This window comes from Lagopus leucura, unplaced genomic scaffold (genome assembly GCF_019238085.1).
Source record: "Lagopus leucura isolate 7727_CA_CO unplaced genomic scaffold, USGS_WTPT01 Super-Scaffold_100157, whole genome shotgun sequence".
Taxonomy (NCBI): Eukaryota; Metazoa; Chordata; class Aves; order Galliformes; family Phasianidae; genus Lagopus; species Lagopus leucura.
In genome coordinates, this window is record NW_024962334.1 from 32,948,383 (window position 1) to 32,974,271 (window position 25,889).

Genomic DNA, 25,889 nt, shown 5'->3' on the forward strand with positions numbered 1-25,889 from the left:
TGCTTAATTTCACCTGATAAAATTATTTTCCTTCAAGAGAAATGTGACTAATCTGAATTTACAAGAGATTTAGAATGCACTTACCAAACACATACATTTGTACATAGAGGTCCAAATTTATAATCAAACTGAATTATAAGTTTATACAAATAAAAAATATTCACACATTGGCCCTAAATATCAAATTAGTGTTTTTCAGTTGGGTTTCTGTTCTGAGCATGCAGTGTCACAGTAACATAAGAGGTAGCAGGCAAAGGCATTTTTTAATTTAAACAGCTTATATTTTGCCTTTCAACATTTACAGTCTACTAAGCTATCAGAAAAAAAGTAAAAAATTGCTCCAGGCAAGTTTTACTTTCCTCCTCTCCCCCAAGATGAGAAGAAAAAAAAAAAAAAAAAAAACCTTCCATATTTTTAAATCTCTAGTGTTCAGTGCAATTAGAGCATTTAGTATTTTTCTCCAGTCACTTTCTTTTGGATAAGGTTAAACATTAGACTAATCCTGGTCTTTTTCTTTCCTGACCTGGTCCTGGTTTCCTTTTCTTTCATGACCCTTTCACTTGAAAGCCAATCAACATAATCTCCTGCAAGCATAGCACTACCTGACAAACCATCACCCCAAATAGACCTCAATCCATCCTGCAAGGCAGCAGTTACAAGAAATCATTGAACTCTGAATGGTCCCTGCACCATCTGAGAATAAATCAGAAAGACAGTATATTTCTTGGATCTAAAACAGCCCCATCAATAAGTAACCTAAGCATCAGGAAAATGACCAACTGAAATGCTGACGAACACACTTGTCTTTTTATTGGGGTCAAGGGGTAGGACTACCCAGGAAACTCTCCTGCCTTTCTTCTTCTCAATATTCTATAAGGCCAGGATAATGCAATTTCTGCTCCATGTTCTGTTTTGGCCTTGTACCAGGCTTAGGCTTAGGCTCCTTTTGCCTTCTCACAATTGCACTAAGCATATTACAAGTGTTCTTTGCATCACTAACAGAGAGCTCAGCCTACAGTGCGTTGGAAAAAATCTAGAACAAATAAGTAAAGAGGGACAGAGACAGAAAGATCCACAAAGCTTCAAAGTAGAAAAAATGCATCTTGAAGAAGCAGACAATGCCTTTCTGCAACCATGCAAAATCCTGGAGCCACCTACAGCATTTTAATGAGGTGCACGGAGAAAGAAAGGGATTTTGTTTGTTAATTTTTAAAATTTTTTTACTGCAGCTAAAGCTATCTTTTTGGTTTTTCATTTGCTTAAAGCTTGTAAGACTTTAATTGAAAAAGCGTGACACTCTCATCGGCTTGGATTTCCCCAGTAAAGCAACGTTGCTGGTTACATTTTGTTAAGGCCATCTACGGAACAAATGCTGACAAAAAAAACAGAATTACTAGTGGAGTTGAGGGGTACTGCTCTGTTACTAGTGCACACAGTGGCAACAGATGTTTTGCAGAAAACAAAGATATGCATCTGGATAGACTTTCTGTGTTACAACTTTGGGGGAAAAAGTGCAGCAACTCATCTGCAATATAAATACCCCGAACAATCTAAAAATGCTTTAGCAGAGGCAGGTAACTGCTAAACAAAACACATACTTATTAAGGTTCTTGAGAAACAGACATACATGGCAGATAATCATGTGGGTAAATCAATATTTTTCCTTTTTTTTTCTAATACAGATCTAAAGAGTGTGTGCATTCTATGGAAAAAAAAAACACCACCAAATAAATATAACCACACTCATAGAACTTCTGTTCTATAATTCTAGATATCCCATCAATAGATATGCAACAAGTTTATTGCATGCCACAACAAAATATTCAGCTATGAAATAAACATGGATTTGAGGCAGCTTCTTGAGGTATGTTAAAATAGAATTCGATCATTCAATCTGCTGATAAACTCAGGTACATGTTGCTATCAATTTGATTTGTCGCATAAAAGGGAAGCATGGATATCTGCAGATCAGCACAACCCTGAGCAATGAGCATATTCAAGAATTCTTTGAACCAGCAAAACTGACAGGTTGTTTCTAGCATCAGCAGAAAAAAAAAATAGTGCCTGAGGAACAGAAATGGTATTTTCTTGAGGAAAATAACTTTACGTGGGAAGAAGGACCAACTTCAAAACATTTTCAAGAACCAATACAATTAAGACAAATATAGCCCTTAATCATATCCTTTGAACACATTAATGTAAGGCCATGAGAATAAGGACAAGAAAAAAATGAAGAGAAAAATTAACCTTGCCCCTAAAAAGTCTTAGTCCAATGTCTCTGAAGTTTGTGAAGAAATTGCAAATGATGAACAGAAAAATTGGTTATTTATACTAAGATAGATGACTAGCTCCATGCTTTGGTAAGAAACAGGTCAGTACCATTAAAAAAAATATGAGTCTAAAATGAGGAACTAAATGGAATCCATTAATTGTCACAATATGAAAATGCCAAATGGGTTAATCCAGTGCTTTGATCTATGATGAAATGTTACAATTTCACAATGGAAAAAAAAATTAAGCTTTTACTTTGGATAAAAGGATATTAACAAAAATGCTTATATGCTACTGACAAATTATCAAATATGCCACCCACAATTACATGGAGAAAAAAAAAAAGACATAATTTACTCCTCCATGACACAAATGGAAGTCTAGGGCAAAGACCAAGAACATCCTCGAGGGTGACAGTGGCGATATAAAAGAAAATAAGTTCTCCTAACTCAGTGAATTGACTAAAAGCATCTTCCTGAAAATTCCTCTTTCCATTGAAGGGTGAATAAGCAAAGGCAGGCTCCTTCCATTAATGCTGATTACCAGTACTCCCCTCCGGATCATCACCCTTCTTAGTCGAGTTTCTCCTTGCTGATCACAATAAGAATGAAGTGTTTCAGGAAGAAAAAGCAGCAGCATCAATAGGAAATGACTCTACATGGACCCCTTTTGATTAAACATGGCAGCTCATGAAAGACAGATATCTGAAGATCAGAAAGGAAAGAAAAGGTGATGTGGACTCATTTCCCAGCTTTTACAGACTTTCATTTTACAGCAGCTGTGCTAAGAGAGCATAAAGGAATGAACTCAGTACTGGCACCCTGGTTCCCGGAAGCACTGAGTTCATTCGCTTGCTCTGCTAAAGAACTACTGGGAATAAAAACACGTACACAAGCAGAGCTCAGTGCTGAGAGGCCGTTCCTGAGGGGCAGTGCAGACAGACTCGCACCCATCCAGCTCCAGTAGGCCTGCAGAGCCCTTCCACATAGTGACCCTCAAGCATCCCAAGTGCCATCACATCTTCTGGAAAATCAGCTTCATGCTTCACAAGTACTACTGAGCTGGGATACAGCCCTCACACTATTTCAAATATAAAAAGATATGTATCCATTATACTCAGAGGTGCATTACATAGACCCAGTACCAAGATTGAGTGCTCTGTGTTTTGAGTGGCAACCAGATCACTCTAAGTGGAACAAGCCACTCACAATGTGGACATAAACCAGTACACAGGACTTTTCAGCACAACTGATTTCCTTCTGACCCTCTTCTAGGTATCAGTATAGAAGCACCCTCAGCATCTAACTTGCAATCCCTGGATGACTCACTTACAAAAACTGTTCTGTACTTGATTTTAAATTCTCTGTAAAGTAAGCTTTTTTCCCTCATTGCAGTTTAAATTCCACGCAGTAATGAGTCAAAAAGATAACTAGCAAAAATCACAGCATTCTATTTCCTGCAACATAACTGCAGAGAACAACAATTAACAAAAGATCTAGTTCCAAAAATAAAAAGCAGAAAAGAAATTGAAGAGGATCAGTAGGGAAACTTGTTAACACATGAAAAAAAGAACACATTACATGATCCATTCCCTCCTCACTCAGCAAAAAATGTATTTTTTTAATTATTAAAATGTAAAATATTAATTGACTAACTTTTCAATTACAGCAATTCTGATAACATCTTAACATTAATGGCTTTATTCATTGTCCCTGTAAAAAGTTACAAAAATTTCAATTCTAGGGCAGATCAGTTAAGAATTCTTCAACTACACATGCAAGTAAGAGCTACAAATTCTGTGACTCTTTTGTCTCTTTTCTAATATCTCTGACTGTATAACTAGAAGTTATTTGCTTCACTTTTGATTTTATTGATACTAAGAAGTGCTTTTGCTCAATAAATATTTAATAATCATGACCATTCTGCTCTCATCCTAGCAATAAGAATTAATAAGAATTATATTATTATTTCACTTAGATGTATTATCTCTTCATTTTTTACAGTTATACATCACACACATCTGAAAAGAAAAACTTTTTTTTCTTCACATCAACTTATTCAAGGTTATTTTCTTTAATGTTTCTGGTCTTGACACAGGAAAAGATGATTTTTCCCCTGCTACTGATTATTTTACAGGCTTCATGATTTTCTGACCAGCAGGAACAGTTTTTCTTCCACATCTCTGCAAATGCTACTGTTCTTCCTTAAACATAGTTAAAGCTCTGCTTTTCTCCTACTAGATTATATCAATTTTCCAAATCACTATAAATATTGGTCAAGCACCAATGCAAGAAAGGAAAAGAAATTCCCACAACCACTGCTGGCAGTTATTTTTGTATCATCAAATCAGTAGTAAAAAATTTTGGTTAGGTAGGTGGACATTTTTACATACGTTCATCCATGAGTCTGACTAAAGTTTTGTATGAATGTTTTGTAATCATTCATACTTGCTTCCCAATGTGCTCTTTCCACGATCATTTTTGCAGACTTTTTGCAGAGAAGTGACAAAATACTTCAAAAGAAATGATCTAAAGCAGTTGTTTTGCGTATGCAATGAAGCCTGTAGTTGGGCTATAACACTTATACATGCAATAAGATTGGTTCTGAAAAAGAAAGAATTCGCTGCTTTTATCCACACTGCTTATCCTACTGATTTGCAAGTCATTAGGTAGCCCAAAACAAAAATAAAGAATAGTCAGCCCTCAACATCGTAATAAAAGTTATTTCAGTTATAAGCAACTTCCATTACTCTGATCAGCAAATTGTCATCGGAAGTTAGTTAAAAACTGTTTGACTATGCAAGTCAAGGATATCAGAAACAAAATTGTAAATCAAAATTATATTAAAAAAAAAAAAACTGTAAGATATGCATTCAGGACAAGAATCAACAGATTTAGCAACTTCAGTTTTAAGCAAACCGTTCTTTTCTATTTCAATAAGTCTATGATATCTTATACCTCATCCAAAGATAAGTAATTCCACCTGTGAAATGAAAAGAACTTCAGGACACAACAAATGTGTCAATAACAACAACAACAACAAAAAAGTTGATGTATTCCACAGAGAAACTCCCTCTCTGCCTCCCAGTTTGTTTATCAGGAACTTCAGTACTATGCTCTGGTTGGTGTCTCTCTCTCTTGACCACAGAGTTACAATGTGTTCATCTTCACTTGCTGGTTTCGCCTCCGTGATAGCGAGGAGCAGCAGACAGGAAACAAGATAAAGCACTGCTGTAAGAACCTGAATTTTACAGCTTTAGTATTTTGCAAGTGCAAAATAACAGAAACACGGTAGCCATAGAGTAGTATTAGTAGCCTATCTCCTCTGTAACAGGAAATGCTACAGTTGATCTGCACAGCATTGCCACAGACAAGAACTAAAGACTGTAGAGCAGTTTACATTGCCAGAAAGTTAAGAGAGAGCTGGAGCAAAGGAAAGCCAAAGAAGGTACATGAAGGTGGTTCCCAAGTATACACAGCTGAGAGGAAATATCTGAGATAAGCATACTGTAAGCGCATACAGAAAATATCTGCGGAATGAAGGAACACACCTCTAACAAATTAAAGATAGGGATTTTTCTTCAGAGACGCATAAAGAAAACTGTTGTTTGAAACAGTGATCTTAAATTTAGAAGACAAAAGATCATGAAACATCGTTTTTCATCAGAGATAAGGCATACCAAACTGAGGAGTTTTCCTGAACGGAATAACAAACTTCCAGCCTCTCCTAATGGACAAATGCAGTCTCTCCTCCAAACTACAGAGATGGATGAAAGCCCATGGGAGCAAAAACTATAAAATTATATTGTATAGAAGGAAAACATTCTCTGGAAAGCTTTTAGATGTTGCCTTTTGAGTTCTTAACAACATAATTTTTCAAGTGTACTAAAGAGCAATTCATTTTCTATTGACTCCTCTAGAGAACAGTATTTTGGTTTTGTTTGTTTTGCTCATCTTGCTATGCCAACATGACAGCTTGGCACCTCATGCTGACCTTAATAGAATCTTGATAGAGAACACAGCACCTCAAGCTTAAAACGTTGTCAATTGCTGTTTAAATGAAAATTGAAACAAGCTTAAAAATGCACACGTTTTTCAGATTATAAAGATTCAACGGTGCTTTCTTTACCCAATCCTCCTGCTTTGCTTGTTAGAATGATCAATAATTCTAAATCTGTAGATTTTTTAAAAGATGCTTGGAATCTCACAGCTAAATGCAGAGTTGTGCCTTTTCAGAACTAAAAGCATTAAACATGCTTACTTAGAACCTAAAAAGCAGGTGTTACAGTAGAAACACTTTTACTGAAAAGTTAACTTTATTTTTTACATTACCTAACGGAATTTATTCTGTCCCAAAGCACCACTGCACTGGCAGAAGCTCTCAAGAAGCACTGCACTCAAGAAGCTCTGATGAATACTGGACAAACCAATCCGATTTGGTTTGATAGGAAATACTTTTCTTGAATCATGTACACACTTATTTGCACTGTATGACACTAAAGAAGTGTCATAGAAGGATGGAGAAATTGAAGGAGACTTGAACAATGGCAAATTATATATCAAACATCTGTATCAACTGGAAGTCTTGCAACTTTCTCTGCAAAGCTTGTGGTACAGCAACACAGCCAATAGGGTTGATTCAGGATATGAACAGACTTATACTGTTATAAAAATATTAGTGATATTATTGAAAGGTTACAATTTTATTATAAGATTTAAACTAGACTATAGAAGGTCCTTGGAATCTTTATTTCAGCATTAAAACAGTGTGAAACAGCAACAAGGAAGTGAATTATTATTAAAAATGTTGTGACTTTTCCTACAAGCAGATAAATTTGTGCCACTGTACATTTTTGGCTGCTCCAAAAATAATGCCTCCTATTTCATTATATTGGTGGTACGTTAGTAGAGGTGAAAGCTTCCCACCCATACTGTTACACTTTGTTGCTATGTGAACAGATGACAGCAGTGCAACAATCTGACAGAATGGCATCTGACATGAAAGTGCATATGAAACAAAGGTGTGGAATTGAGTTCTTCCATGTAGACAAAGTTGCACCTACTGACATTCATCAACACTTGCTGAACATTTATGGAGACCAAACAGTGGATGTGAGTATAGTGAGGCAGTGGGGTAGTGCATTTCAGCAGTTGTGACAGCTATATGAATGAGAATCCACATTCCAAATGATCCTGCACAGCTATCACACCACGAAATGAAAAACATCACAATGAGCTCATCCATGAAAATGAGTGGATTGCAATCAGGAAAGTGTGTATGGAGCTGAAATCAGCTTCAGTGTGTTGCCACCATCATTTTCAACATTGGAATATTGCAAAATTTGCAGGTGGGTCCCATAAATGCTCACACAGGAACAAAAAGAACACCATATGCAAGTTTGTCAGAACCTGCTGAACCAGGACAAGGCTGAAGTTGACAGTTTCCTGGATTGCGTCATTACTGGTGAAGGGATGTGGTGCCAACACTACAAGACAGAGTCAAAATGGAGTCTATGGACTGGTGACATGTGAATTCCCCATCAGTAAAAAAGTTCAAGACATAGCTCTCAGAGAGTAAAGTGATGTGCGCTGTCTTTTGGAATAGGAAAGGAATGAGCCTTCTGGATTTCCTGGAATCAAGACAAACCAACTCTGACCACTACTTCACAGATCTCACTATGCTGAATGCTTGAACTTCCAGACTCAAGCCAGACAAGAAGGCGATCTCTCTTGCAACATGATAACGCCAGGCACCGTCCAGTCTAAAGACCATAGAGTACATTACCAATCTTGGCTTGGGCTGTCCTACCACATCAACCAGTGTGGTATAGTCTCCATCTAGCACCTTCTGACTTCCATCTGTTTGGGCTGATGAAAGATGGACTGCATGAGTAACTTTTTCCTAGTAATCATGCCATCATAGCAGTCATGAAACATTGGGTCACCTCCACTGGAACAGACTTTTTGAGCACAGCATGCATGCTCTTGTTCATAGCTGATGAAAACGTGTAGCTAATGGTGATTACTGTTGAAAAATACTGTTTTGTAGCTGAGAATTTGTTCTATGAAATAGTGCTATGCTATCTGTAGCTTTTGTATTTTCCATGGAAAGAAATGGGAGGCATTACTTCTGTAGAGATCTATGTAGTTTAGAACTGTATTTGACAAACTTTCAACACCTAATAAAGAGGCACCTTTCACAAATTATGGGTTTCGCCCTCTTTCCAAGTTTCAAGTAGAACTTCATACAGCATTTTATGCCACTTCTTGCAAATAGTTGCAGCAAGTTTATACTTAAGCAAAATCCAGGTTTCTCACTGATGAAGGTACGTAAAATACTACACTTGTTGGGTTATTTTTAACCAGCATAGAACAAGTTTCCTCACACAAAACAACATGTCAGCATCTTTCAAACAGGGAAAGTGATTTCTCACATGTATGCATGCACATGTGCACAGATGCACAAGGTAATACAGTGAAAAATTGACAGAATAGAAAAAATGTATTATTCTTCTGGATCCTATCATTTTTCTTCAAACCACTAGGAAGAGTATACGAAGTTTATATCCTTTTATACAGACTTTTACAAAATATAGCTAACGCATTCCTGTTAACAAGATGTTAACTGCTGTACACAGAACACTGGACTACAGAACTCTCCTCTTTCCTTCTGGTAGAATTTCAGCACGAAAGAATTTCTTTGAGTTTTAAGAACAGCCCTAATGATGGAAGCAATTTTTTTAATGGATACATCGTGCCAAATATCTGCTGATGTTTCTTTTTAACACTCCTCTGATTTCACCCATTAACCTACAAAGAGGTTCCCAAACAGAAAAGACCTTTATGCCTCCTGTCTGTCTTGTGCTCCACACCTTATTATGTTAATTGTCAGTAATTACTATAAACTGTCAATTTATAATGAGAAATTGCAATTAAATTATGAATAAAATTGTAATAGAAAACCAACTTTCACAAAATACAATGAATCCAATATTACCAATTGTCTCACACAGCCAGGATAATTTCCAATGTTGCTTACATAAAAATCAAACATTACAAAACTGGTATTTTCGGACAGAAAGACCAAATGTTAAGGAATTAATATCAATTAAAAAAAGTAGCAAACCTACCACGTAATACTAGTAAGCAAATACAATGTTTTTGTCTTTATCTCCTTTTTTTATTTTCACTTTTCTCCTTACCCATTTAATTCAGTGTCCCGTTAACATAGGTAAGCTTTGATGGATAAATTTTTTGTCACATCTGGCTTATAGAATGGACCATATCTGAGCTCACCAGGACATATTAGATTTATAAATGGATCATTCAGCCAGGTCAGTTTTGACAGATTTCCTAAATGTTTGCTGATGACAAATTAATTGTTTATAATCACACAAGCTTTGAGATTTGATGCAAGCTAAAAATGACATTTGTCTAAGGCGAATGAACTCTCTGGATTCTGCTATTAGATTTCAAACTTTAAAAACTATGTAAAGAGGTACTAAACATACAGTTGAAAAATTAATGACTTCAGTAATGCCAACAGAGTTACAACTATATGATTATATATTTATATATACAACTATATATGATTACATTTATGAGAACTGACATAAAACCCTGACTTTTGTAATGCTATTCCGACCTAAAGATATTTCTTCCAATAGAAAAACTTCTGAGAAGTGGGGCAGGTAATCCAATACAAGTAAAACAGAAGAATCATTTGATTTACCTGACTCTGCAATTCACTTTGTTGCTTCAAACGTAGATTTTCTGGAGTATCAGCCACTGTAGTGAAGGATTGCTTTGGGTAATGTCTAAAAAAAAAAAAAGAAGTGCAAAGCCAAAGGGTAAATATTTACACATGATAGAAAGTCAAATGTATTGCGGCAATCTTTCTTAGACTGTACAGAAATGTTTCTTAGTTTACTGGATGTGTTAGAAACATTTACTTTAAAAATATTGTGTCAGTACTGCATCACAAAAAACAGCATGAATGAGTTTCTGTAACAACTCTAAATACTATCCATTTATCTTCATCACTGTCTGCAGAGACCAACAAGACAATTCTTTCTTCAATAGAGTGAACAAAAGTATCTTTAACTGTAAAGTAAAAGTAACTTTTGTAAAGTGAAAAGTAACTTTTCTTGGCATAGTCACATGATGAATACAGATTTGAATGTTTTATAGAAAATCAGAAGTTACATAAAATTTGTGCAGATGGAATATCATGGTGCAGAAACCTGAAGAATCAGATTGTACTGCCATTTCAGGTACAGAAATTTAAATGCTTCAATAGAAAATATGTCAATACACCGCTATACATAGAAGAAGAATTATTTATATCACCAAAGGTTGCAATGGTTCAGAACTGCAATCTGTCAGTCATATCTTTTTTGATTTCGAATTTTTAAACATTTATAACATTATTATTTTCTTTGGCATTTCAGACATCATCTTTAATAGTCAAATCTTACTCATTGTATTTAGAATCGATTTATAGAACTATGATTTATTCATTTTCATGAATTTATCCTACAAATTTACAGTTAAACAGAAAACTATATTATAAGAAAGACCACCAAACACAAGGAAATAATAAAAGTACACAGGCCATCCCAAAAAGAAGTATTATTATGAGCCAGCAGCACTCCAAGGAATCTGATTCTTACTTTTGAGAACCTTCAGTGTCAAACCAAAAGATTAGGTTTACGTTTATAGATATGAGTCACTCATTCATTTAGTTACAGCTTCTCAGATCTGTCTACTAATCCACTTTTGCCTCTAACATTTCAAGGGTAAAACAAAACAGGCACAGTAGATTAATTTCTACAGAGGGACTAATCTGTAAATAAGAAAGAGTCCAAAGTCAGAGGAGGATATACAGTATCAAACATCACCATGATCAAACTCAAGATTATCTCTAATCTTCAGTTTAGTTTTTCTTCAGAAACTAATTCAGTCTTACAGCTCTATCAGAAAATTTCTGTGCTTTGAAATTATATATGGTCTTTGTAATCAAAGTTATAAGATTTATTTTCTGTTTACAAGTTTTATTTCCAATGAAGTGCATGGTTTTAATTTGATCTGGTAGATGGAGGATTAACACCACAGCAAGTTTAAGAATTTAAGGTAAAATATATTCCCACCCATTAGAGCCATTTGTCTAGGCTAGACAATGCAACTGAAAACTATAAAAGAAAGAAAAAAAACCTAGTCATGACATCATTCAGCCTATTCCCCTGCCATTACATCTAGATCCTCTCAAGCCTACCAAGACTGTAATTCTGGCCACAGAAATCAGTGCTTCCTGAGAAAGGTTTCCTTCAGCACACGCAAAAAGAGAAATGTGTGTGCTGCAAGAGACATCCGCCTGTATTCCTTTTCAATCCGAGGGCTCCAGCTCACCCAGACACAGCTCCACCAATACACAGGGGGACAAGAGTAGGCTTTACTTAGATGACACAAAATGAAATCAGCAAATAGTATCAGCTGAATGTTATCCCCTGGGACAGAAAGATACATCTATAAGCGTGGGGATTTTTCCCTTCTTTATTTCGCCTTTTCTATCTTACCCTTCCTTGCTTTATATAGAAGACAAAGACAAAAGCCAAAGTGACCATCAGGAGGGCCATGAGCCCCATTTGGAAGGCAGCAATGGACAGATGGAGAAGGCAGTGAGCCACCTCACAGCTAGGGTCTGCAGATATCCAGGGAGGATTGTAGCAAGGAGCAGCATGTGATGTGCTCTTAAGGAAAAGCAGCCTCTCAGATATCCAGAGAAAACTCTTGTAAATGACAGAATCTTAAAAAACCCTTAAAAAAAAGCCATTGCTACACATACAATTCAAACATGATGCCAGGCACACGTAGAACACCAAAAGCTTTCCCATAAACTTTCATAGCACTGCTTTTTAACATGATTACATACCATGACTCTGGTACTACAGTCACAAACACCACCTGTACTCATCCCCTTAATGTGGAGAGCACAGAGTGGGAGCCAACTTGGGTGGGTTTTTGCCAAGACCCGTGTGAAATTTGCATGTGACACTGGAGCAGGTGTCACAATCACAGCCCACAGACTCTCTTGGCAACAGCAGCAGAGATATTTTTGTAAAGCCAGCATCCCAAATTATCCTCCTCTTCATTCTGAAGCATATGAAAGAAAACCTTGTCCCTATCCAACATCAGCTTTTATTTCTGATCCTTTGCAAATGAAATGGTTGGTTCCACAATTAGTATTGAAAAGCTCCCAGGTATCTCAAGAAGCAGAACAAATCACTGAGGCACTGATGTATTTAAGGTCACCACTGATACAGAAATAGTTCCATTTCAAGTGGGAAAGGTATTCTTCATCTTGAACCAGTGGTGCTCTACTATGCTTCAAATTACAATGTACACTGATTATATCAGTATTTATACTTGAACATAGAAGCACACAGTACCCACAATTGAAATAAAAAACCTACTGATGTTGAACTTTGTCTTTACGTTGATCTTAACTATTTATCACAATGTATTACAGTGATTTAAAAAAAAAATCATTTAGAAAAATTAGATTAATAAATCATTCTGGTAGAGTTCTTAATTTTAACTATAGCTGATTTATGAAGCCACCCACATGGCTTATCAAGCAGAACAACACGCTTTTAGAGTCATCTTGCTTCAAAACCACTAAAAAACATCAATGTTAGAATTTAAATTTATCTCGAGCACTCACATCTGTTTTAAGCTTACTGCTATTGTATATTCAGAATCAATAAAATATCAGTATTTAAGACATTATCTGAAAACTATTATCTAAGAACTATGCATTGTAACATTACGTAATTTTGACCAAAAGAGAAGCCTTGTTAAATAGCTTTAAAGTGATCAAATCTGCTTCTTAACTGCTTATTTAGATATTTAGATATTTAGATTAAGACTATATCATATCTCATCAGAATGGTCTGAATAAGGATGAGTAAATGGGTGGCAACAGTCTTTAATTCGAAAGGCTCATGGTGATATCGCAGTTCCTGGTAATCTGTTGCTCAGTTTCCCTTTGTCTGAGATAATGTCTGAGAAAAGCAGAGAGTTGGTTAAAGAGGTTGATGTCATGCCAGCTATTTAATAGCAGTGTCCAAAGGATGTTTGTTTTAAGTCTTTGTCTAAGTCTAAGTCTACTTAGCAATATGTCTTACTACGCTAATGCTATTAGGATTAATCCTGTACAAAGACCTATACAAGAAGGTCCAGAACAAATCAGCATACACAGTATGGCGTTTCTGCTATGTACTGTATTGCTAGCTTCGGCTGCACAGCTTGATAAATAAATTAAATCCAACTCAATCTCTGTTTCTGAGAAAACTCCTTCACTTTTGAGATTTGGAAACAATAACAGCAAAACCTTCAATAATTCAGGAAACCACCTGAAAGTCTAACAGCTTTTACAGTGACTAATCATAGAAATTTTTCCACCTACTTGTTTACTTGTAAGGCTTTCATCAGCTTTTCCACACTTTCAAACCAACAAAAGGAATAAAAAACATGTTCTGAGAGATAATGGGATGAAGATTCAGCTTTTCCTGTTCTGAAAAAGGTCAGATTCAAAGCTTGAGATAAATTCAAGCCTATTCTGAAAGTAATATGTTCATGCCTCACTCTCGTTCATTCTGATCTAAGACATGACTAAGAATGTTTTGAGTATGTTTTCTAACTGCAATGTTAACTGTTCAGTAGCAGAATTACAACACTTAACTAGGTTCCTGCCAAGTTATCTCTTCTCTTGGAGTATTCATTTGTAAATTGTCCACAACATACACATTGTCATATCATTCAGAGAATATCCACAGGCTACACAAATAAGAATTATTTCCCTCTTCCTATGAATGACAGCTTCATCAAATCTTCTCAGAATACCAATTGTCATCACTGTCCACCACATTAGGCTATCTGTGCTCTCCTAATCTTTATTTGAAACAATTGTTCTTCAAATTAAAGTCAAATCTAGAACACAAGGAGGTTAAGAACAATAAAGATAAATTAAGAAAAATAGAGGAAAAGGAAAAAACTTTTTTTCAGTTGCAGTAATACAGAAAAACAAAAAATATATAATCAAAAAAATTAAATCAATATTAAATCAATTACAAAAAACGTATACTGCTTTTACAACTAGCATTTCAGTACAGTGCATGCAAGTGTTTCAAACTACAGCTGAATAGTGGATAATGACGTAGTAGATGCAACACAAACTCACAACAACTAAAGGATACACAAGCAAGCTCCTTCTCAGACCTCTAAGGGCCCAATTTGTTAATCATGATCTGAGCCCACATCCACAAATACAACTGAATTCAGCACAAAAACACAGAGAGGAAATACAGATTGCCAATTAACTTTCCAATAAGAGAAATAACATGAAATAATTTACCCAGGAAGAAGACCAGATATTAAACTCTCTTCAGCCAGGCAGTGTTTGGGATGGCAGTTTACCACCAGGCTTGAAGACTCATGGGACTGCCTTCCACTCCTTACTTTGAAACCATGCCATTATACAGAAAGAAATGTAAGATGTGCAGCGACAAAGAAAGCAGCAGCAGCAGCAGGGAAACCTTGCCCACCGCTGACTTCTTGCTTTGAAATTCTTGCTCTGAAGCTCTGGGATTTCCCTGGGTTTTCTTTTTTGTTTTGAACATTCTGTTCAACATCATTTATCTATATAAGATTATAAAGGATTTTGGATGACAAATAATCTAGGCAGTGGGTAATACAGCTTTGTTACTGTAGAACTCATGCAATGAAGTGGGCAAGGTAGATTTGACAATTCCCCTAAACCAAATCTGAAGACAGAATTCTCTGTAGTTTCTATCACCTACCCTGCTATATGAATAGCAGATACTAGGCTGCAATACATTTGTTTTTGAAAATGCTTTTCCATCTTTATCCTTTGATGTTCAAGGGATTTGATTTTTGAGATATTTAATTTGTGCATCTGTATTTCTTATTTAAAGTAAAAGAGAAGGTTGTTGCAGTATGCCAGCTAACTACAAGTTAACATTCATGAGAAAATTCCCCGAGAGAGAAGAGTCTGTATCGGTTGGAGATTTAGAAAAGAGTAAGCTCCATGAAAAAATGTTAGCAAGGATATTCCAACAATCTTCCCAATCTTCACTTCTGGAACAAGTGAAAGGCCACAGATCAGTTTGTCCTACAGTCAGACACGCATCACCCAACACTATGTTGCTAGTGTGGTATTTTATAACCTGTCTGCAGAGACTTTTATCAGGGATTGTTTACAAAAGTATAGGGACCATATTAAATATTCTGATAGTATCTGGCCACAGGGCATAGGGTCTGTGTCTTGGTGTCCTCTGCTAGTCATTTTTCCTATCTCATATTTCTTACATTCACTGTTTTAACTCTTTTTTCCCAGATTCAAATAAATACACTGTACTATATAAATACATATATAAATAAAAATATATAAATATATACATATAAAATAAATATATAAATACACGGGAGACATGCGAGTTGCCTCTTGAGAAATTCAGGGCTAAACTTCAAAAATGAAAAAGATCTTAAAAAATACAAGAGAAAGGAACATCCAGTTCATATTTAGGAAACTTACCATATAATAAAAAGAAGTGGTATAATACATTCAGCTGGAATACAGATTTAGGAAAAAAAAAAAAAAAAAAAAGAGTAAAATCCCAGCACCACAGTCTTCAGTAGCAGAACACTCCAAATTATCAAAGGAGCCAGGCTCTCACTTTTTCAATAATTTACTTTCAGATTTAGCTATTCCTCAGCTACGGATGGCATTGCTTGGGGAAATAAATGAATCTGTAACACACTGAAAGCTACAGGGCAGCCCTGAGCTGTGCAGGAACCTGGCGGCACCATATTAATGGACACAGACAGCAGACAGAAAAGCAAGAGCTGCTGTCGGAGCAGGATCTGCAGAACATGATCAAAAAGCTCAAGGAAGGCATAGGCAACTCTGGCAACATAAAGCAAAAAACAAAAATACTGACTGGAACAGCAAAATCTGCAGATTTTCTCTTTAAGAACACTGGTAATATGACATACAGAGACACAATAAAAGCACTTTACTCTGCACAGGCCCAAATTCCCAGTCTGACTGCTTCAGCACAGCCTGGGATGCTTTGTATTTTTGAAACCTGGACAGAGCTAGTAGTTTGCTCAAGTTCCAGGGTTGACCAGAGTATAATTCATGGCTCCAGCAGTAACAAATTTGCTTATAGATTTCCTAAATTTTCCTGTCAATTAATGTACCACCAATGAGTTGGCATCTCAAGCAGCACAACACTGAAATAGGTGAGTAGGTTCTAAGTTCTACTCTTACTTTCAACATGCACGCACTTTTTCTCCCCTTAATTCTGGACTATTTTTCAAGTAATAAGAACCTTCAGGCCAAAGAATATTCATACAAATGCTTTCTCTGCTTACCACAAGCCAGCATTTTTGTACATGGCTAAGTCCTGGGATTCCCATCTTACATATGAAAACTACAAAATCTGGCTGGGCCCATGTTTTATAATGTCCTTTCTGCCCCATACTGTCATTTCATCACCTGATTCCATATCACAGGTATGTACACATGTATTATTTTCACAAATCTTCATCAGGTTGTGGTATCTAATTTTATTCAGTGAAATATGTCAGTGGCTACATAGGTAATTTATTTAACCATTTTCTTTCAAAGATGAATTTTATGTTACATGAAATGGCATCTTTACAGTTAGACTAGTTTAAAAAACATACAACCCTGATGTTCCAATATTATCTCATCTTCTCCCACCCCTCACTCACAGTAAAGCAATTAATAGAAAGTCATCGATACCCTGCAGAGCTGTACTTATGATGATCAATTCTTCTGTGCTTGTATTGTAGGGCAAGCTTTCTCACAACTGATAAAGGACACAAAAAGCCCACCCAGCAGCAGGAGCTCAAGATACACTAAAAGTGACCTCCCTTAAAATGTTAATCACTGCGAATTTCAGATTTTCATTAAATACCATGGCATTAACTAACAAAATATACAAGATAAGAACTGCATTCACCATATGAATATTGGAAAAATATTGGTTCAGCACTACAATAGCATGTTTACAAAGGAAAATTCTGTAGGCAGTAAACATCTTCACCCATCTGGTGTAGCCCTAAGTGACTGTAAATCCTGAGAAGCTGACTGTAAATCAAGCTCAGTTTCAGGATTTACATCTAACTCTGTGCAGAAACATTCATCCAGTCAGGTAGCACTTGTAGAAGAAATTAAATCTACTTTAAGGAAATTTCAAGTCTTCTCTTTCTTGCTTGGAATTAATCTCACCCAATTGATGACTATTCAAAATAGTTTCACCCCTGAGTGAAAACTTCTGTGCATCATTATCAATATTTTCCACTGCATCCCCATTGTTGGCATTCTAGATAGTCCAGGTACTGTATGCAAGAAACATTTCAACTTCTCTTATTTCAGTCATCCATTTTTGTCATGCTGAGGAAATCTCACCACTAAATACACCTTATAAACACATACTTAAGATCAAGCATTCAAAAGCTCCTAGATAAGAGAAAATATTCAATATGGGGACTGAATCTGAACAATTAAATTTAAAGCTTTGTTATACAAAGAGCATGTAGAAATGGAAGCAAAACTTGAATCATTCCTAATAACAAACTTTTTCTCTCTCAGTTTTTCAGTGCAAAAAGTACAACAGAAACTTTATTCTAAAAAAATTAATGCTAAAAATCTATGAAAGAATAACATCAGAGACCAAGACAGACTACTTACTATATGTATTAAGCCTTCAGTTTCCAAGACAGTAACTGACTGAAAGAATATTCGCTATTAAAAACTGAAGCATCCATGTATCCATTGAAAAATTATTAGGTTGTATGTCAATAGATTACAACTATAATGAAACTGGACTACAGCTGTTGTCCTCATAAAACTGAATGAAGAAAACTAGTTTTAAGTTCAAAACGCGGGAAACCAAATATGGATTTCTTTTTCTCTAGTTTCCAGCTTCCATGCTATTACATAACTCTTCTATGTACACTGACTAGCTTACACTGACTGCAAACCTATAAAGCCAAGCAAAGGAAGACAACTCTTCAATGCTTCAAATTTCAAACTTATCTTTCCCAGACATGGGAAGAAGAACCAATAGGGACACAAAAAGGACCATAGGGACACTAAAAACCACCTAGAGAAATAAGTGCTAGACAGACATCATAATTCTTTTGAACTTGTAGAAACTGGCTATCAACAGGGTGGGGAATCTAAGGTTCTTCCTAAAAGCCAAAATGTAACTGCAAAGGCAGCTTGCCAACCTTGAGTCATGACTGACTTGCCTCCTCAAGAACTGTGGGCATAATCCTGAAGTGAATAGTGATCCATGTTACATACTGATCCCCTCAAAGGGACTTTTTCTGCAAGTTACTACAGAGAGAAAACTAGTATGTTGTAATCTAAGCAGCTGGAACATTATTTATAAAAAAAGGCGGGAGGAGATGAGAAGGGAGACAGAAAAATATTATGTTGAATGTCTTAACAGCGTTACCTCTTTGACTGTAATTGCAATATTAAGTATTTTTCCTCTAAAGCTGTGCCAACACCAACAATTTCAAGCTACTAGCAAAAAATAAGTAAATTAAACAGAGTTTACACACGTACCAAAATAAAATATGGAAAAGCTAGGTTTTTTGCCAACTAGAAAATGACAAAATTAGTAGGGTGGAGATGGCATTCTGTTTTTGCATTTCTAACAAGGTTGCCAAATAATAGAGTATACAAACTCACAGTTGATTAAAAAAAAAAATTCCTTTTTTTGGCAGCAGTTTTACATTTTATTTCTTTAGTAACTATTTCTTTCTTAGCAGGATTCATAGAGGCTTGGGATTATGTTGTTTGTTTTTCTGTGTTTGTTTGTTGGTGGCTTGTTTTATTTTGCTTTTTTTTTTTTTTTTTTTTTTTTTTAAAACAAAAAAAATTTCAAATCAGGTAACATTTTGCATAAAAATCCTTGAGAAAACATGGATCTGTATTTTTAATTAAATATATATATATAATAATATCAAAAACAAAGTAGTTGCTTGTTCACATATTGTAAACTTTAATCAAGTACATTATTTGTGCAGTTTTATGAACTGTCCCTCTTGTAATGTATACACTTTCATAAAATAATTTTAGCTAAAGAAAAAATAAAGTTACTACACACAAGAGTTTCATAAAATATAGCTTACACTGTATTCACACCTTTACAAAATTACTGTATAATACATCCAGATTTTGCTTGTAAATGAATACTTTCTTCCTGCTTTGTCTTATTCTTATGAAGTAATAAGGGCATATAAAAGCTTACACTATAACTTTTTAATGTAAATCCTTGGCAGAAGTGATGAAAACTGACAGTTTTGGAGTAAGTTGTCATGCTACACGCAATATACATTCCATGAACACCAAATCTAAAGAGTACGTAACTGAGACCAAACCACAGATGTTTCTTTATTTACTGCAACAAAGCAACAGCCAGGTAGCATATTTTCACACAGTGTCTTGCAAACACCCCCAGAATTGCTGCACACATTATGCATTCTGTTCCTTATGGTCTGCTAACTATTTTCAGTGGAGTTGTGTAGGATCAGATGCAGCTACATAAATGCTTCATATTTTTAGGCAAATGAGCATGAGCCTTCTCATCACACCCTTTGACACAGACCCTAAATCTCACAGACACAGATGTTCCAGAGATCAAATTGTGAATGACACCTCAAGTGGCATCCAGTACAAGTTCCCACAGAGAAAGCTATTCAAACAAGAGCTTGATGCCATCCCATGAGCTTTTCACTCTGCAGCCTGAAGCCCACCAGCCTCCAGTTGATCTGCTTCTTCCAATAGTTTTGGATGTAAAGGTAAATGAACTTTTCCCATCTCCTATTTTGGGAAGAGAAGAGCAGCCACTGAATGGTGCTGATACCGTTACAGAGGGAGCTCTCTTAGGATGCAAAATAGTCCCCAAGGGAACTTTAAGTTGAATTAACATGTAAAAGGAATGCAAACTATTCTTAAGTCAATTTACAAAGGTGTCGTTCCCAAATTATCAACCAAATATTTGAAAGTAATTTCCATAAACTGTGTAGAAATTCAACCTACACAAGACAAAAGGTGCAATGTCACACCTTTGGAATGAGCAAAACAAAAAGTGACTTATAAGATAGAGAAGAAACCTAATCATGGAAAATCCAGGTGATAAACATGAGACGAAATGAAAAGCCACTTTTTTAGATCACACAGCATAGTGGTTAAATAGCGTTTACACCACAGGAATACAAAAAACTTAGGGGTGAACTCAAACACGAAAAAAAGAAAGCTGACAGATGTCATTGTCTGGGCCTCTTCTACACTTGTTACTAAATTCCTGCAAACACACCAGCAAGACCATAAGCAAAGCAATTAGAGAGCAACTGAATCCATTTGGAATAAAATGGAGGACATCTTTATGAGTAGGAGAAAAACAAAGCTAATAGGAAAGGGAAAGCACACTACTTGTATCTGTTGTATTTAAGTTCACAATGACTTGCAGGAAATATGTCAATAGCTCAAGTTTGTTCATAAACACCTAAAGTAAGTCTCTTGATTGAAAAACTGCTTATTGCATTATGTATGACTGGTACCACCCCTTCACCTGTCAGTGTAAAAGAAAACTATGCCATTCAATGATCACCTTCAGAAGTTAATAAATCAAGATTGCAAGATGGCAGAGATTCCTTTAAGCTGATGGGGTTTACTTCAGCTAATATATCATTTGACAAAAATTTCTTCTTTTTTCCTATTTCAGTGCAGTGCTAACAACTTTCTCCACAGATTTTGTTCCAGTTACATACAGATTAGTAGTAAAATAAAAAATAAAAAAAAAGGAAAAAGAAAACACTCATTTTATAAATATGAACAAAAAAAAAAAACAGGCAATAATGTAATTATTTATTAGCAACTTTAATTCAGTTTACACAGAATCACTAACCCCGCTATTGAATGTTATATATTCTTCTACAGTTTTACTTATCACTTTATACAGTGAACCAGCTCACCCTGCCAGTTCATAGAAGCTAGAATTGATTCCACCAGTTTCTTGCAGGTCAGTGAGGAAGAAGCCTGAAACCTCTGAAGCAGTTCAGCAACTAAACTCACCTGAGTACCAGCCCACCCACATCACTGATAAAGCACATGGCCTCCTTTATAGAAGTGTTTAAAGTTACACTGCAAATATTTTAGATTCTAAAAATTCTGTATTTTCCATATAACTCAAGAGCTAATATAATATTTTAAAGCTCAAAGAGCCATATGTCTTCTGCCAAAACTAAACCTCTCTGCCAATGTCTCTTGGATACATAACCATACTTTCTTTCTTGTACTAAGATTATTCCTGGGGGCTTCATATGGATGTTGACACTAATACAATCTACAACCAGACAGGAGCATAGAGTACTTCCGCACATAGATTTTAAAGCAAGAACAAATACACAATACAAAAACAGTTTCAACGTGCAAACTAAAGCATTTCCAAATGCTGAAAGCATCTCTTAACCATCTGCTACAAGCTGATACATTGCTCAAGTCTGCAGAAGAGCAGTTCTGCCAAGCTCCTTCAGATGCTTCTCCTCCCACACCTGAGCCTCTGCCTGACGGAGCTCTGTGTGCTTTCTCACCAAAACCCAAACACCAAGATTTCCAAGGTGTTCAGTCACATCAAACTGCTTCCGAACTCAAGGTGACAAAACTTCACCTTGGAAAGCTGAGGCTTCTGTGGAACAGCTCAGTGGCCAAAAAAAGCAAAGGAAAAACTTCTGCACACCAAGTGAAAACTAAAATATCTAGATGACAGCTGACCACACTCTGTATTTGACAAACTTCAACAGTTTCACTGAAATCCAAATAGTCCCAAATAAGTACTTGAACAAAAAAAATTTTCATGATCCACACTTTGAGGGAAATAAAAAGATGTCTTTGGAAAAAGCTGGAGGGCATGCTGATTTAATCTGGCTTTGTCAAAGCTGTTAAAAACATGCACATTGTGCATTGCTCACCAGTGAAAGACTAAACGTTCTGTTTCAATGGAAGTTGGATATACTGTGAAGAATAGCTACAAAGAATAATGTCAGCAGAGAGCAGTTTAAACAACAGAATTTCTGCTCTGTAAGAAAAAAAAAAAAAGTGGAAGAACACAGCATAGCTACTGCTGTTTGGAATTTAAAATATGTATTTAAATTTCCCACATAAATACTTTTATGGCCTTTTTCACTCTTTTAATGCCAGCCTTTTAATGTCTTCCCATGTGTTTTAATGTTCTTTTATATTTTATAAAGGAAGTTAACACTTGGAGACCAATCTCAGGGGGTTTCTGGCTCAGACACAATGTCTAGTCTCCTGGTTCCCCATCAGTCATTAAAGATTGATGAGGTCCTGCTCTGAAAATACATCTGAATCGTGAGCCTAAAAGCATGGGAGCAAGAGCTTTGGAAAAAGATACATTTCTTGAGGTTGCTGGGATGACAGCTATGGATTCAGGCACCCAGACTTTTAGGCTACATCTGTGCTTTTAAATCAAAAAGCATCTAGCAACATTCTCTGGTACTGAAGCTAATTTGCATGGGGCAGCCTACATCAACTGCTCAAATCTTTTACCATCCAAAACAAGGTCACCACATCCAAACTGCCAAGAGAGAGCAAAATGTTCTTGATTGTGCTCAGAATCATATCTAGGAATTGTCTGGGATAGAGCAACTAGTACAGGTTAAGGCTATTGTGCCTGGCACCTTTTTAGCAATTAAACAGTGTAGCCAATTGAGTTTATACCAACCTTTTAATTTGCTACTAGAGAATGAAGCATAAATATCCCAGGTAGAGTTGTATCACTGGACTCTCAGCCTCTCTGCTTTCCAGGAAGAAACTTAAGAATGACTTCTGCTCCGACATTTCAACAAATACCTTCTTCCGCTTGGCTTCCCTGCACCTTCTGGCCTCCATTTCTAAATCACAGACCCACAGAAGAGTTTAGATTTGATGGGACCTCTGAAAATCATCAAAGCACACTGAACTGGAGCAGGCTGCTAAGGACTATGCCCAGTTCCCTTCTGAACACCCCACAAACGCATTCAGTGTTCAGCCATCTCACACTGGAAAAACCACATTCACATTCAACTTTGCATGCCTTCATTTTATTCAGTACATCTACGTCTTTCCTTAGTGGAGATCCCAGCACTGGTCAAAGCGCCAGTGCTGAGAAGAGGGGAAGGATCACCCGCAATGCTCTTTCCACACTTAGTAAATGAGGCTCTCCTTGCTACACGGTTGCACTGTTTGCTCATATTCCACTTCTTGTCTTCCAGCATCCCCACAGGTGCTGCCTTCTCTGCAAAGCTGCTTTCCAGCTGGTCCAGGCTGTACTGCTGCATAGGATTATTCCTCCTCAGGGGCAGGATTTGGCAATGCCCTCCAAGTTCCTGGTCAAGCTCCTGTCTGGATGGCAGCACACCCCTCTGTTGTACTTGCCACTCCTCCCAGTTTTTTCTGTCACCTGCTAACTTGCTCAGCATGAACTGTCCCATCACTCAGGTGAGTAATGAGGGCACTAAAGTGCTGTGCCCAGTATCATCCTCTGGAGTAGACCACTAGTGACTGGTCACCAGCAGAACTTTGTGTCACAGACCACTACTCTCAGAACCAAGTTGCAGCCTGCATCGCAGTACATTTATCTAGTCCTTACCTCCTCAGTTTGTCTGTGAGGATGATGTAATAGACTGTCAAAAGCCATACTGAAGTTGAGATGAGCATCCATGCATGGTCAAAAACTTGGATTAGAAATCTCTGTATAAAACTAATCTTCCTTTACAGAATGAAAACCATTAACATTGAAATTCTTTCCATCAAGATTTCCAAATTAATCCCTTCGGTGTAATCTGCACTTCATTGTCCATTGCAATTTTTTCAAAAACCCCAAATAAACCAGAACTCCATCTAAAGGACAGAATAATGACTCATTTTTACAGTTTCCATCTGCTTATACAAATGTTCATGGTTTGATTTCATGTGTATAATAACGACAATGCACTGAAGAGTTATCAGACTAGAGAGTTTACTCATGAAAAAAAAATAAAAAGGTAAAATGGAAGAGATGACAACAACAACATGCTTTTATAAGACAAATATAAGTACCTACCCTCCTATTCACAAAACTTCCTGAGATGCTGTTGTCTCTGTTCTTTAATGCCCAGGATCAAAAGTGAAAATTATATATCTAGCATATACCTTTCTAATAATAATTAAACTGAAAAATTTTGTGTAATCACCAGTTTCTTGTAACTAGTGTGCTTTAATAATAAATTTCCCACTACTGAGAACTCTCATACACAAATCACTTAGGTATTTTTCTTCCCAAAGGCAACAACTGCCAAGTAAAGTCAGTGTGGGAAATACAGCTGCAAAAGATCATCATCAATGTAAGTAAAATCAGTGCTGAGATGAGGGGAAATCTTCTCTCAGTACCATTCCCTTCTTGTCCCTTTCTTCTGCCACTTTGTCTCTTCGCAAATCTCCACCACTAAACCTTTGCCTATTGCTTCTTGGCTGAAAGTGTGGGGAAGGAAACAATAAATGAACAAGGACTCTGACATGCCATTCTGTTTCCAACAATAAGTCTTGTAAAAAGGGCCAGCGGTACAGCTAAGCATATGTACAATGCTCCCTGTGTGGTGCTGCATACAATGATAGCCTTGCATATGTCCCAGGATAGGTTGCTCCACCACCAGGCTGATAACAGATGGAGGCAGAGGGAGACATACCAAGGTGGCATATTGATCGCTAGTAAAGAAGTGTCAACCATCTGCCTCCCACTACTTGCATGACAATGCAAGCTGCAGTTTAAAACTCCCAGTCTTTTTAGATAGCCTAAACCCTTTGCTCACACCCCCTATGGGTTAATAGCTTCTCTTTGCACAGGAAGACACCTGGTGCTCCATTAGAAGGAACACTGCTAGTAGACTGAGGGAAGTGATTATCCCCCTCTGCCTAATGCTCATTAGGCCACATCCAGAATACTGCTTACAGCACGGGACACCAGTACCAGAAAGAACAATATCCTGGATTGAGATCAACAAGATCTACAGAGATGGTCAGGTAGCTGGAGCACTTACATTGTGATGACTGCCTAAGGAAACTGTTCATAGTGGGGAAAACATGGTTGCCATTTCATCAGTGGCATGAAATTTAGCAAGAGCAAACCCTGGGTGCTGTACCTGGGACAGAGCAATCCTGGACACAGTCAGAGATGGGTGCCAAGTGGCTGGAGAGCAGCTCTGTAGAAGGGACCTGGGGGTGCTGGTGAGAGCAGATCAGCATGAGCCAGCAGCACGTCCTGGCAGCCAAAGAGGCAAAACATATTTTGGGGGTATTAAATACAGCATAGACAAGCTGGTCAAATGAGGTGATTCTCCTGATCTATTTAACATTGAGGTAAGCTCATCTTGAATACTGTTTGTAGTTCTGGACTCCACAGTATAAAGAGAAAACACCACCCACCACCTCACTGTGCTCGCATCCACTGTTTCATC

At 36.7% G+C, this 25,889-nt stretch overlaps 1 protein-coding gene across 1 annotated transcript in view; it reads right to left on the reverse strand.

Moving 5' to 3' along the window:
* The window catches only part of NEBL (nebulette), a 241,033-nt gene that overhangs the window by 161,607 nt on the left and 53,537 nt on the right, over positions 1 to 25,889 (reverse strand). Inside the window, exon 3 of the mRNA XM_042889190.1 lies at positions 10,003 to 10,087. Coding sequence (XP_042745124.1) covers positions 10,003 to 10,087 — 85 coding nt within the window. The remainder of the gene's footprint in view (positions 1 to 10,002; positions 10,088 to 25,889) is intronic.